Here is a 15,400-nt window from a genome sequence, read left to right as displayed (position 1 = left end):
TGAAACTCCATCCATTACTAATTTCTTTCTAAGTACAGTAATATTCAGGATGCTGGCTTTCTAAGTAGCTTTTGCTGTGTGTGAATTTTTTTTCAATTGGTTTCAAATAAAAGAAGTAAATTCATAATAACCTTTAGTCAAAATATAAAGGTGTATGGCATACCTGCTGTGCATCAAAGAGTCTCCAGACCTCAGTTGATTTGCTGCTTTAATCAGATTTTTCTCCTATTTTCCTGGTTAAGCGTTTTAGTACTATTAATTTAAATTAATTTAGCATGGCCTAGAGCACCTGTTTACCAACTGGCCAAACATCTGCTTCGAAAAAGAGCTTTTTAGTGGGTCTGTCGGTTGCTCAGTGAGAAATTGTCCATTATATTTGTGCATGCTATACCAAATACAATCTAAACATCTGGGTGACTGTGCAACCAAACATAATATCATATTACATTTATAAGCCACCCAACTCTCTGACCACAGGTGTTTAATTCATTGTTATTGGGCACCCTGACTCTCAGCAGGTTATGTGCTTATTTAACTAGAAGACATGTTTGAATTGTAGGCATGGATTTTCACTGTGTTCCTTTCAATACATCCACCTCTCAAACTAGGCGTGAAATTATAACAAAAGTTCAATTGTGCCTAACTCCATCTTCTCTTCCCTATTCTTTCTTAATTATCTTGTGTATACATGCAAATATTAATAGCACAAGGATGGATCTTGGAAAAGACATTTTTAAATTCCAGGTGCATTTATCAGCCAGGACATTCAGTGACTGTTCAAAGTTACAATAGTGCTAAAAACGAGATTTATGAATTGTGGCTATCACAGTGCCCCTGCTATCACATGATTGTGATTTGGGTACTTGGCAGCTAGCTTGCATTTCTGACGATCATGATGTCTTTCAGTCACATGATCGCCATTTGCAATATTCACAGCTGTCTTCTGACAAAGTCAGTTGGGAAGCCATCAGGGAGTTGCAAGTCGCGGTCATATGATATCATGATCTCTTTTAGGGTCAGTGCTCTTCAACATGTTCATGAATGATCTAGATGAGGGAATAGAAGGAGAGCTCATCAAATTTGCAAGCGACACCAAGATAGGGGGAACTGCTAACACTTTAGAGGAGATTCAGAAGAAACTTGACAGACTTGACCATTGGACCCTCGCTAACAAGATGCAGTTTAGTGGTGAGAAAAGAAAAATCCTGCACCTAGGAAGACAAAATCAAATGCACAGGTATAGAAGAGGCAGTATCTGGTTGAAGTATAGTAACTGTGGGAGAGATTTATGTGTCCTAGTGGACCACCACTCAAGTATGAACCAACAGTGGGCTGCAGCTGCAAAAAAAGCCAATCCAGTCTTAGGCTGCATCAACATAGAGGGATAGCATCAAGATCACAAGAAGTAATAGTATGGCTTTATACTGCACTAGTGAGGCCACACCTGGAATACTATATCCAATTCTGGTCACCACGATACAAAAAAGACACTGAGATCCTAGAAAGTGTGCAGAGAAGAACAACTAAGATGATCAGGGGTCTGTAGGATAAATCATACGAGCAACGGTTAAGGGAATGATTTATGTCTACCTTAACAAAGAGAAGAATTAGGGGTGACATGATAGCTGTCTTCAGTTCATGAGGGTCGACCACAAAGAGGTGGGGGTCAAGTTATTCTCCAAAGTTCCTGAGGGTAGGACAAGAAGCAATGGGTGGAAGCTCATTAAAGAGAGGTCTGACCTGGAATTAAGGAGAAATTTTGTGACAGTGAGAGCAACTAATCAATGGAACAGCTTGCCTCTCAGAGTTGTAGGTTCTCAAATTCCAATGACAACCATTTATCCAAGATGATATAAGATCTCCTGATGTGGGCAGGGGATTAGACTAGAAGACCTCCAAGGTCCCTTCCAACCCTATGATGCTAAGCCTTCAGTGAATAAAAGCAAACAGCTGCTAGATATTGGTCTGTCTTCCTTTTTATCTGCCTCTTGCCCCTCTTTCTCCTGCAACTTTTCAAGACTAGTATTTTTCATCAAGAGTCTCACAGAGTGACTATTTTAAGCATTCTACTTCCCCTGCCTTAGCAAAACCCAGCCGGCTGATTATGTGCAAATTCTGCTTCTCTATTTTCAAAGGAAAGCTTGGGTCAAAAAGTACTCAATTATAATGAATTGCGCATGGCTGTAAAAGCAGTTAGAACTTAAAGTGTTAAGGACTTTAGAAATTTAAATGTGCCTTGCTTACCGTGCTACCTCAAATGGTATGCTGAGCACAGAGGTAAACTCCGAATGAGCAGCGGTTAATTTGGTTAGCTACTGCCATGGCAGTGATTAGCTAAGCCCATTATATGAATGAACAAAGGCTCTTAGGATGCTTGTACTGTAGCTGCCACGAAAAAGAGTTCACCATATTGAGAGGATGGTGACTGGGGATTGGTGCTCTGGTTAACAGCATGATTATTGCAATGTACAAGATATAAATCTGCAATTTAGTTCTCTGGCAAATAAGTTTCCATTCATGTCTGGGGAAATTTGCCCCAAATTATTCCAAGGGCAATATATTTTTTTTCTATGAAGAAATGCAATGCTTGAAGATTTAAAAAGTATACATATTAGAAAGAAGATGGATAAAAGTCTTGAGCGTGAAAGATATAGGGCTTTTGAGTCAGTAGGAAAGTACATTGATGTAGACAATTATGCTGCAAATATAGCTTAATCTTCATTGCGCCTCAGCAAGGAGGCTGGGCAGTTCTGCTGCCCTTGCACAATTTCATACCAGGAAGTTTCAAGGCAGTTTCCTCTATCCTTCTATCTGCTGGGAGAAGGTCTATCGTCCCACAAAATGAAGCCTTCTTGCGGTCAACCTATCAGAAGATATTTATACTTATGTCAAAGCATCCCCATCCCAGAAGTATGCCTACGTGTTTGGAAGAGTTGGTTTGAAATATGAAGCAGAGAAGTTGGAACTGGAGAGCTTTCAGTGTTACTGTATTTCTAGAGCTTCCAACAACTGAAACCAATTTCCCCCGTGAATCTATGTTGGTCAGGGAAGCGGTCTCCTCTCTTACAAACCCTCATTCCCCATTGTGTTTGTGAATGTGTATTTATCATATGTTTTGCCTACTTTATGACCTTGCCCAGCACAGAGACCCACACACTCACACAAAATGTACCCACGACTGGATTCTTGTGCGATGAATCTATCAATCTCCGTAGAGTTCAGTGTTTCAAGGTTAAGAGACAAAAACCAGTCTCTCTCACAACTAAGGGCAAATTAGCCAAGGCCACGGACCAGCAACTGGATGGGGAAGGTGTGTTTCAGCAGTACTTGCTGGACCATCTGGACCATTTCTTACAGCATCATCCCCATAATCCATTGTGTCATCCATTCTTCATGGAATGTTTCATGTTGGGAAAAGAAGGAAAGTTCCCCTTTTAAACTGGAACAAGAACAGTTGGCTTATCAGTGGTTGGAGATGAGACTTAGGCGATATGTCCCTCAAACACAGCAAAGAGTTTTATACTGCAGCAGCCAGGATGTGACAATGAACCCACCAAACAAACCATACTCGGAAGTAAATCTCCACCTTTCTTTTTTTTCCCCCAAAAGCACTTTCCTTAGGCCCCGTTGAGGAATTCTTGATATAATTTCACACTCTAATGATGACATTTCTTTCAAATATGCATGGGCAAACTTGGCTACCATTAAGGATTTTTGATATATTGTTCTCAGTAAACAAGCTGAGCAATCTTAACACCTCTTTGATTCAAACATTGATACAATCACAAAAGTATTTTCTGGGTGCATAATGTTCTCCTGACGTGCATCAGGAGTGTTACTTCCTAGAATGTCCATAGAGCAAGGGTCCTCAACCTTGGCAACTTTAAGATTTGTGGACTTCAACTCCCAGAATTCCTCAGCCAGTGGAGTTGAAATCCACAAGTCTTAAAGTTGCCAAGATTGAGGACCCCTGCCATAGAGCATGCATGATTGCTTCAGCATTCCATAAATTTCTGGGAAATACCCTAGTGAAGAGAAAGTTCCAGGCCATTGAATGATTAAAAAGAAAATTAAAGACCTCTTATCCATCTTGTGAGTAAAGGCAGTCCTCAACATATGACCACAATTGAGCCCAAAATTTCCATTACCAAGCAAGCCAGTTGTTAAGTCAGTTGCATCCCATTTTACAACTTTTTTTTTGCCACAGTTGTTAAGCAAACTACTGCAGTTGTTTGTTGATTAATGCAGTCATTAAATGAATCTGACTCCCCCCACTAATTTTGTTTGCTGGTATCATAAATAAACACAGGTTGCCAAGTGCCCAAATTTTGATCACATGACCACGGGGATGCTGCAATGGTTGCAAGTCTGAAAAGTGTTTGTAAGTCACTTTTTTTCAGCACTGCTGTAACTTTGAACAGTCGCTAAATGAATGATGATAAGTTGAGGACTACCTGAATCAGAAATTGGCAGGCTTTTATTATGTTTTTATTTTATCTTGCTTGATCCTGCTCCTCCAGTCTGGATTAGGAAAATGGCGGGTAACATAGAATTAATTGGTTCAGATTTCTGTATTGTATGAAATAATCTCATAGGTTCAATTATCAGATACACATTTCTCTTGAAATTGCAGGATCTGGATCCAATCTGAAAACAGAACATTAAACTTTGGAACTTATAGGGTGTTTTTTTTTTTTGTTTTTAACCTAGTACACCACCTTCAAATTAACCCTCAGCTCTGCTTTTCATATTCATTCTCTGATAGTGCTTCAAAGGATCTTTGTGTTCCAATAAAGGTTTGGAAACAGTGTTTGCATATGTTTAAATAAGAGCAATATCCAACAGCTCTGTTATCCGTCTTGAATTTTGGGACGTTAATTTAATTATGTCCATAAAAATTCTCTAGCACTCCAGCTCAAAACAGTTAGAACTTGTAGACTTGGAGAACAATGAGATTGCTGTCTTTCTCAATGTTTTTTAAGTCCAATCTGATAAAGAGTTTTGGAGAAATTGAAAAATACTTTATGACCTGGAGGAGGAGGAGGTGAAGGAGAAGGAGAAGGAGAAAGAAAAGGAGAAGAAGCCAACAGAGTATTCCATTAATAGGCTACTCATTATGTTGCTTCTGATTATATCACTGTGGAAACAATCCTTTTGGAAGCAACAACGTTACTATTATAATTGAACACCAGCTTGTCAACAACAAGTCTGTTGAATCAACAATTGCTTTTATTCCAGACTCTCCTCTGGAACTCTTGCCAGAGGCAAGGAACATAATGCAAGTACAGACACTTGATTAATTACATGATCATTTAATAACAAATTAGAGAGAAGTTTGACTGATTCATGAATAGTTCTTTTAATTCACTCCTAGCATTCTTACCTTAATGTTTCTGAGATATTTTAATCCAAAGATAATAACAACAAACACAAACACAAATTCATTAGGAATTAAAAATTAAACTGTTTTTTTTTTCTCACTGCAGCTTGCGGATTTCTTTTTCTTCCTTTCAGCTGACTCTTGCCATTAAAGTAAAGTAATCAAAGTAATCGTACCAAATAATATTAATGGATTTTAGAACAACTTGAGTAATAGCCTCGTGTTACGTGCTATACTGAATCAAGCATACAAACAGACAAAGTACACCTTATGTGCTTAACACATAAAATGGATACCTATACGAGTGCAGCAGAACGCACAGAGGCTTGAATGAGACTAAAACCCTGGTCACACTGAATGCCAGACTGCACGAAAGTCCCTATGTACATATAGGTGGTGTATCTGTGTAGGACCCCCTCGGAGGAAATGAACTCAGTTCATGGGAGGGGGGGGGCATTGCCAGCAGGACACACAAGCACTAAGGGGCAGAGCACAGTCCTGTTCCCTTCCTCCTCTTGTTCACTGAAAGCATGAAAAGGTTCATCAGAACTGCACTAGGGTCCATCTGAAACATATAGAAACAGTAAACATCACAGTGGCAACTGTAATAATAATGGCAATGAAATGGATTCTAGATTGATGGGTAATGTACAGGTAGTCCTCAACTTACAACTTTTCACTTAGTGACTGTTTGAAGTTACAACGGCATTGAAAAAAAGTGACTTATAACCATTTTTCACACTTATGACAATTGTAGCATCTTTGTGGTCACATGATCAAAATTTGGCCGCTTGGCAAATGGCTTATATTTATGACGGAGGCAGTGTCCAGGGGTCATGAAATCATCTTTTGCAAGCTTCTGACAAATAAAATCAATGGGCAAGCCAGATTCACTTCACAACTATATTACTAACTTAACAACTGCAGGGGTTTACTTCTTAATTGTGGCAACAAAGGTCGTAAAATGGGGCAAAACTCACTTAACAACTGTCTTGCTTAGCAATGGAAATTTTGGGCTCAACTATGATCATAAGTGGAGGACCACCTGTATATATTTGAGTCAACATGTTCGCCAAGAAGGACCGTAGATTCCATTTATTGGAAAATATTGGCAGCTGCCACATATTGGATACTAGAGTAATTCTGAAAGAACAGGCTTTTTTTGAGTTGAAGGAGATTATCTGGATGAGTTGGAGCCACTGTCTATTATACATAAACAATACACAATGCACAATCTGAGTGGACGGCTTTTGAGCACAACTGAGGTGGCAACTGCATTGCAAAATTCCTCATAAATATATAATAGACATGGAATTCCTTTGAAATTTGTGCTTCAGTTTTAGAAGTTTATTTGAATAAATTATCTAGGAATTTGGATGGAATGAATTTCTCCTCCATTTCTGGGGCTTGTTTTTTTTCTGCACTGAGGACAAACATTTCATCTCCCTTAAACAAGATCAAGAAAAACCACTTGTAGGAACAGATTTCAATATGTGGAAATATTTACTCTAGTTGGATTAATGTAATTAAGTAATAAAATTAAAGTAATTAAAAGTTTAGAGATGAAGAGCTGGTGCTTGGATTTGTTTTGGAAAAATCTGGCTTACTTTGTGATAATCCTGTACATGTTGGACATCTTGAAAAGAAGGTTAATTAAATAGTTAGACTCAAATTTATGTGCACAATTCACTGCCTTCCCAGCTTCTGATGTTCATTAAAAAAAAGCCATTCTTTGTAGGGAAAGAAAGGAAAGGAAAGGAAAGGAAAGAGAAGGGAAGGGAAGGAAAGGAAAGAGAAGGGAAGGAAAGAAAAGGAGGAAAGGAAAGGAAAGGAAAGGAAAGGAAAGGAAAGGAAAGGAAAGAACCACTCTGACTGATTACTGTTCAAGATTACGTGTTGCGAATAAATGAACTTTGATAGGGTTATCCAATATGATATTATTTAATGGTTTTAATAATATAAAGTTCCTTTTAACTTATTTTCTTAAGTTTCTTCCTCTTTTGGTTTAAGTAGTAGTAGTATTTTTATTGACATGAAGCTAGGGTCACAATTTAGAGGACAGTTGCAATTTTTTTTGGGGGGGGGAAGTGACTCAGGCATGGGAGTCAAGCTTAGTTTTCTGAGTCCAAGTAACCATATACATCAGTTTCTACTTGCTTAGCAAGGACATATGAGTTCCAAATCAAGCAACAATTCTTTAAATTCTTATTTATGGCTATAGTATAAGCTGTCCTTATTATGAAGTGAACTTATTTGGTATTCACATATCTGTTTATTTTACAATCTGTGTAAATGCATGTGTCAAAATCTGCCATCGGAAAAATACTGATACAGCTTTTGTAATTTGTTCTGTTTCCAGTGTAATGTATTTTGTGGGTTAAGATTTTGAACACAACTGAAATAGGCAAAACATTCATTTCTACAAGAACCACAACTAACACCTATTGACCATGTTAACTAACACTATTACTGAAGATTGGGGATCCACTGACATTGATTACAGTTAGGTTGGTGCAACTTAGTAGCATCAACCAGGGTGGTCAAAACAGGAACGATGCCAGTTGTGGCATTCCAATCCAATCCTTTGGGATGTACAAATATACAAAAGGGCAGGGTTTCAATTGTGTTTCAAAAGCACCATCTTGCCTGTTTTGAGCTGCAGATGCTACTGATTCAATTTCTCTTGGAATTATAAGCACATCTGTAATATCTCTACCAGCATGTGGAGATATACAGTTCAATAAATGTTTCATTTTTATTTTATGAAGTTGTAAATTTATATCACTGAAATAAATTAAAAGTTTACTAGAGATTGCCTGAGCGTGCATCGGTATGCTGCATATGGTTCCATTTTAGTGGAATGTCAGTAAAATCCAGGTTAGTGTTTAGATTGGAGATTCAGTGTGCATAAACAAGTGTGAGCAACTTGGGGTGGAAGTGGGCTTCGGTTACACTTCTGGCCTATTGCCCCAAATTGGCAAAACATATCAACATTGCTCATACTGTTATCAGGAAATGATGTAAATACGATGAGCATAACCAAGGCTATAATCTATCCTTTATTAATATTTGAAAATCTTGGGCAACCAAAGTGTGATGGATCACAGATAATGATCTATGATCCAATTATGTGAAGAACATGCCTTTTCAGTTAGGGTTCAGATCTGAACATAGGCGGAAACAGCACTAGTTGTTTTGGTATGTATCTTTATTAAGGATCTGGGTGGTCAAAAATAATCTTCCTGATTCTATTACACTTCTTGGCTGTGTTCAGAACCATTGGCCATGCTGCTGTCCTGGTAAAGGATGGGATGGGAGACACTCTTTTTGCTCCTTACTGACTGGAAAGTTTTAGCCATTATTTATTAAGGAGTAGCAGTTCAGCCCTTAACTCCTTGAGTGGTCTCCCGATGCTATTTAAATTCTGCATGGATTTTCCACTGGGAGAGGTCATTATCTGGTTTCTAGAAGCTGTGAGGAACTGGATGGGACACAACTGGGACCTGCCAGAAAGGTTAATTGAAGGAAAAACCAAATGAAAAAAAGATTTGGAATGAACTCGAAGAGATAGAATGCATGGGAACGATAGTGGTATGACATTCCTCTGAATCCTGCAAATGCTTGTGCCCCCCCCCAAAAAAGTGGATAAAAACTAAGCAGAAATGCTGTGAAAAATGTTGAAAAATGATAAGGCTGCAAGTGAAGATGGAAACCATTAAAATACGGATGTGATTTGCTTACAGAATGGCAGTACAACTTGTTTCAAGTGTGCACAAAGGTAGCCCCTGTGCTTGACAACTGGAAGAAGCTGTAACTCATCCCCCATACAAAACGTAGGGTAACATGTGTAGATGCCAGAACTACAGGGGAAATTAGTTTGTTAACCTGCCAAGTGTGCCTGTAAATGTGTCTGGCAGAATTCTGTCCATACAGGTGGCCATGAGCAAAATCTGGGAAATGTACTTCACTTCATGCTGAATTGATTTTTCTGTGAATTGTATAGCTGTGACAAGCCTTGTACATTTGTTGATTTATAGAATACGTGTGATAAAGTGAGTAGGCTTAAATTACGGAATGTTTTATGCAAATGTGGAGTTGAAGGTTAGTTCTCGAATGCATTAAGGGCCTTATATGATGGAAGTAAAAGATATATGAGAATAAACAGGACGCCTAGCAAACGTGCTGCACTGAGTAAGGCTTAAGACAAGGATATATGATGTTCCCATGGTTGTTTAAATGTATTTCAAATATGTCTGTGGCTAAAGAAATGCTTGCAGTGATGGTAGAAATGTGCTCATTGGGGATGGGAATATTTGAGTACTTATGTATGCAACATGATACAGTGTTGTTGATTGATATTTTCAACATTAGACTGTAGGATGGATCTGAAAATGCTTAAGTCTGAAATCATGGTGGCTGTTTTCCACAGAGAATATGGAGTGAAGAATTGTTAAAGATGAATAGCTAAAAAAAAAAAACCCTGAGCAAGTAGAATGTTCATTAAAGATAAGATGGAATTTTTTAAAAGATGTGTAAATGCTGGAAGAAAGATAGTAAGCGGTGTATTATAAAGGAAGAACGTATGTCAAAAGAAGTTAAATTAATTATATGAAAGTGGTTTTGCCCATTCAGTTATATGGAAGTGATAGTAAGTACTGCTAGTCCTCAACTTACAGTCACAATTTACCTTTCTTGCCACAGTTATTAAATGAATCATTGTTAAGTTAGTTAGTTCAGTGAATCTGGCTTCATCGTTGAGTTTGCTTGTCAGAAGATCGCAAAAAGTTGATCACATGACTCTGCGACACCAAGCCATCATAAACATGAACCAGTTGCCAAGTATCTGAATTTTGATCACGTGGCCATGGGGATGCTATAGCTGTCGTTAAGTGTAAAAAATGATCATGTCACTTTTTTCAATGCCGGTATAACTTTGAATGGTCACTAAATGAACGGTTGTAAGTTGAGGACTACTTTTATGTTAGGAATAACATAGGAATAAGGTAGAGACGGTGGTCATGGCAGCCTAAAGAAAGTGGGTGCTAAAGAAGGGGCAGGGGTAGAAATTAATGAATATGAATGAGTGTGCATTGAATACAAAAACAAATTGTTGTTGCAAAAGATATTATAGGCTATGGAGAGAATATATGAACACAAAACAAATAGATACTAGGAAGGAGAAGTTAGAGGGAAAGCAAAGTGGAAAGAGGAAGACTCTCTGTCAGATGCAACTGATAAAATCCTCAAAAAGGGAGAAAGGTAAGAATTTTGGAGAACAAAAAAGCAATGTCCAATTCGGTGCATGGATGTGGTGGAAGTAAATATGATTGTCTAGGAAGGAAGATATTAATGCACTGAGAGTGTTATTGATGTAAACTAGTAATGTTTTATTTATTTTCTCATGCCATTATTGTGCCTTTCTTTGGCTCAAAATTTCTTATTCACTTTCTATACTTTAAATAATGTTGCTTATCCCCAAAGGGAATAGGTGATAGAAATGTGTATATGTCTGCTATTGGTTTTACCTCAAAGTCTATGGAGTCAACTATCCTTTTTGTCTGCTCAAATATCTCTGATTTCACCTGAAATGTGTATCACAGTTTGATCACCATTTGACCTTCACTGTTCAACAGATTTAACAATCACTAAAACTTACTTCACCTGCTGAATTTGTAATTATATTCATTCCAAAAAAACCACATTTTAAACTTTAAAGGTCAATGTTTGTTAAGCATCTGGCCAAAGAAATAAAAGATAATTAGAATTCATATATTGGATTTATTTCATTTGAAAATGTTAACAATGGGGCAACCTTAACCACACCTGATAAAATAAACTTTATTAAGCCCCATAGGTTGTAATAGGAAGAAACATGTTTATGGTTATATGGATAGGCTGTTACTTAGCATTCATAATCAATATCAGAAAGGGGGAAAATTAATCATAAGTTACATGCACTTGGGGAGACATCTAATTATCTATAGACATACATAAATATAAATATATGTAAGTATGTACTTACATGTGTCAGGTTTGAGTTGACTGTTTGTAATTCCAAAATATTGAGGATTTTCAATTACAGGAATCTTTGTCATTCCAATAATTACTGCATCTGGGCCTCCCTCAGAAGAAGATGGTGTGTTGCTTCCATTAGAGATGTGATGAAGAGGACTTGCCGAATCGTCGTCATTGCTGATAACTGAAGAAGGGCCTAAAGTTAGAAACAAAGATTCCCCTGTAACTTGGCATAGTTCTTCCCCCCCTCTGCTGTCTCCTTGGCCCTCAAGAGCCCAAAGCACTTAGAAATTACACTCTATGACCTTATCTTCAGCACCACTGAGATAAGTTGCCCATCAAAGGAACTGAGAGCATTTCTGCACCACCATTAGCCTCCCCTTTCAAATTTTGGAAGCAGGTTTCTCCCACCTCAGCGGTGTCCCTGGTGCTCATACATTCTCCCACCCAGCACTCTTTTCAGAGCTACCAACATAAAAGAGCAAAAAAAAAAAATAGCCATCAGTCATTGAGCAGACCCCAGGCTTCTTATTCCCCTACCGTGTTTTGGCATCGAAGGAAAAAATGAGAATCTAATTGGCCATTGAGGTGGACCGATAAAACAGTCCTTCATGACTGGGGAGGACAGATAGTAGTCAATTACGACCCAGAACCGAGCCCAAAATTTCTGTTGCTAAGTGAGAAAGCTGTTAAGTGAGTTTTGCCCCATTTTATCATCTTTCTTGCCATAATTGTTAAGTGAATCACTGCAGTTGTTAATAACACAGTTGTTAAGTGAATCTGGCTTCCCCATTGACTTTGTTTGTCAAAAGGTTGCAAAAGGTGATCTCATGACCTCTGGGACACTGCAACCGCCATAAATATGAACCAGTTGCCAAGCGTCTGAATTTTTATCACATGATCATGAGGATGCTGCAATGGTCATGTGAAAAACGACCACAAGCCACTTTTTAGTGCTCCTCTTTGAACAGTCACTAAACAAATGGTTGTGAGTCAAGGACTACCTGTAGCCTATTGTTGTAAAATATTATGAAAGCTGTACCAATAGGTAACATATTGCATCCTAGAGGCATGGATTACACATCTCCTAAATCCAATCCTTAATATCTGGAATAATATTTTGGTTGTTGTTATTGTTATCAATATCATCATCATGACCACCACTATTCCCTGTGCTGGACCTCCATCAAACACATTACAAAATTGCTTTCACAATATTTTGCTTTGAACAGGAGCTGAACTGGTTGTTAATTGTCTCACATTCCTAGGACCCAAGCATTGAGTGCCATATGCTAGGCAGATCAGTGCAGTCCTTGTGTTAGAATAGTGGTTCCCAACCTTTTCTATACCCCGCAATCCTAGAACACTTCTGGTATATTCTTGCACCTCTTACAAAAGTTTGAAATAACAGCAACGAATTATGCACATACACTATAATTTTGAAAACCCAAGTTTTTGCACCCCTTGGAATATAGTCTTGCACCCCGGGGGGTGCGAGCACCCCTGGTTGGGAACCCCTGTGTTAGAAGATCCTTCAACCATTCAGCTCAGTCCTGATTGATTTGTGTCTCCATATTTCCTGACAAGGATCTTTCTCAGTCCTACTTGGCAAGGTAAAGGTAAAGGAGTCCTTGTGGATTTTACTCCGTTAATCGTTGCTGTCTACAGGATACGATGCTAATCTCTATTTCAAGGTCATTGAGCCAATGTTGTCCAAAGACATTTCCACAGTCATGTGGCCAGCATGACATCACGGAGCACTGTTACCTGCCCACCAAAGGGATACCTATTTATCTACTCACATTTGCATGTTTTTGAACTGCTAGGTTGGCAGGAGCTGAGGCGAGGACGGGAGTTCAACCTGTCATGAGGCACTTGGGTCTCGAATCTGGGCTGCTGGCTTTCCAGCCAACAAGGCCAACATCTTAACTGCTGAGCCACTGTGCTGCCCACTTGGTAAGGTGGGAGTTTCTAAATGGAAACAAGTACTTTCCCTGAAACAGTTCTTTTCCATTTTTAGGTGTTGATGATAACATACTGAACTGAAAGCAAGGGGTGCTTATATTAATAATTAAATCCCTGTACCACATTTCCTCGAGTGAGAATTGTACAATAATGTAGACCAGGGATGTCTGACCTTGGCAACTTTAAGACCTGTGGACTTCAACTCCCAGAATTCCCCAGCCAGCATGAACTTTGGGAGTTGAAACTCACAGGTTTTAAAGTTGCCTAGGTTAGACATCCCAATGTAGACTGTGAACTACTTGAAATGGAACATATTGCCGAAAAATGGGAGAGCAACATCTCAAAGTACAGGAATGGACTGAATAACAAAAGGATGTTTGCTTTTTTTTCTCCCTGTCCCTACAGCCTCACAAATTCCCCCAGGAATTTTTTCAGCTCCGCAAAGATTTGGGACTGCAGGGTAAATGTGGAATTTGTTTCTTGGATGGTATTTGTTGCTGGATAGACTCCACTGGCTTTCTCCCAAATTTTGAGCAAACATAATGAAAAAATAGCAGGCACGCACGTGCAATATATACTCTTACAGACAAAGTACAAGGGAGATGGAGTAATTATTTAAATTAAAATATATGGCTAATTAAAAATGTTTTTAAAGGTGCTGAAGGTTGGTACAATGCACATCTCTTTGAGAAAGATATTCCAAAGCTGAAATAGCATCACTGGAAAAGAAAATCTTTTGCTTTGTGAAAATACTTTTGCACTTTCCATAGAAACATTCCTTGAAGTAAGTCCTCAGCCAAAAGATCAACAACATCTTTTTATGTATTTCCCAATATTAATTCTATATGATACCACTAATAATGTATTTCTAAAAAAATCCATAAGATGAGGAATGCTTATTTATTTAGCTCAGTACATTGCAATAATCAAGGCTTCTTGGGGCATTAAAATAAAACACAGTAGTAGAATTTAAAATGTCATTTAAATTGGAACAGAAAATCATCCATGAGTTATCATTTTTAGATCTAAACATTCAAAGCTTCCAATTGCAACAATCCAGATGTAATCCTCATTAAACTCATTAAAATTAAAACCTTTTCTCATACCATATCACAAAGCCTTTATTCATGTTAACACTGTAATGTCTGAAGAGTTAATTATCTTCAGGCACAGAAAAAATGCTCCTAAATAATTTAAACCCTCTAGGAAAAGGTGCACACTGGGCATTCTGCAACTTAGTGCCAATAATACGTAATAAGATGGCAAAGAAAAAAAAATAAAAGAAATGCAAATTATTTTTTCCTATGTTACCTTGTCTTCAGGTAATTTTTGACATTGAAACTATTTCAAATTTGCAATGATACAGGCTCCCAGTATGTGACATATCTGGTGCATACCCATGCACCCTTTCCAGCCCACATGGACCTTTCATGTACCCCATATACCATTCCTGACTCTGTGCACCCCAATGGTCCCTTCCCCATCTGGCAGCAGCCACTTATCTGCCTGCTGGCCTTGGAATTGCTGACTTCCCCACTGACTTTCTCCTTGCAAGCTTCCCACAAGCAAAGGAAGAGAAGCCCACAAGCCAGTAGAAAATGAGGGACGGTGTGAGGGAGGGAGGGAAGGAGGGAGGACTTCTGATGCTTCCTGCCAGCTTCCCGTAAGGAAACTCAGTGGGGAAGCTGGCAGGAAGTCAGAAGTTGCTTCCATTCCCACTGCTTTTTTGCCCAAACAGCGTCATTCTGTTTCTCTGTTTAGGTAAGGAAATAGCTCTGAAGTGCTCTGGTTTTCTAGTGTCGTGCTAAAGGCTAGGTTGAAATTAAGCTTGGCTTCTGGTGATTTTTTTTTTTTTTCAACAAAATTTTTATTGGTTTTATTTTACATGGTGGCAAGGCCATCAATTAATCAAAACAAAATCATATTTATACAATTCAAATTATTTCAATATAATTAACTCAGTTATACATATAACTAATCTATTATTATTTTAATATATCCTACTTCCCCTTAAGTCAATACTAGTAACTCTATTTCTAT

General features: G+C 38.3%; 1 protein-coding gene across 2 annotated transcripts in view; it reads right to left on the bottom strand.

Moving 5' to 3' along the window:
* NTRK2 (neurotrophic receptor tyrosine kinase 2) overlaps nt 1-15,400 on the bottom strand; it is a 183,285-nt gene that overhangs the window by 61,370 nt on the left and 106,515 nt on the right. For both annotated transcript variants that reach the window (XM_015823806.1, XM_029285647.1), the window contains exon 12: nt 11,403-11,591. In XM_015823806.1, coding sequence (XP_015679292.1) covers nt 11,403-11,591 — 189 coding nt within the window. The remainder of the gene's footprint in view (nt 1-11,402; nt 11,592-15,400) is intronic.

The sequence above is a fragment of the Protobothrops mucrosquamatus genome, unplaced genomic scaffold (assembly GCF_001527695.2).
Source record: "Protobothrops mucrosquamatus isolate PMUCROS unplaced genomic scaffold, P.Mucros_1.0 scaffold1995, whole genome shotgun sequence".
In the NCBI taxonomy this organism is placed as follows: Eukaryota; Metazoa; Chordata; class Lepidosauria; order Squamata; family Viperidae; genus Protobothrops; species Protobothrops mucrosquamatus.
The sequence above is the reverse complement of the archived record's forward strand: the minus strand, read 5'-3'. Positions and strand labels throughout refer to the sequence as shown.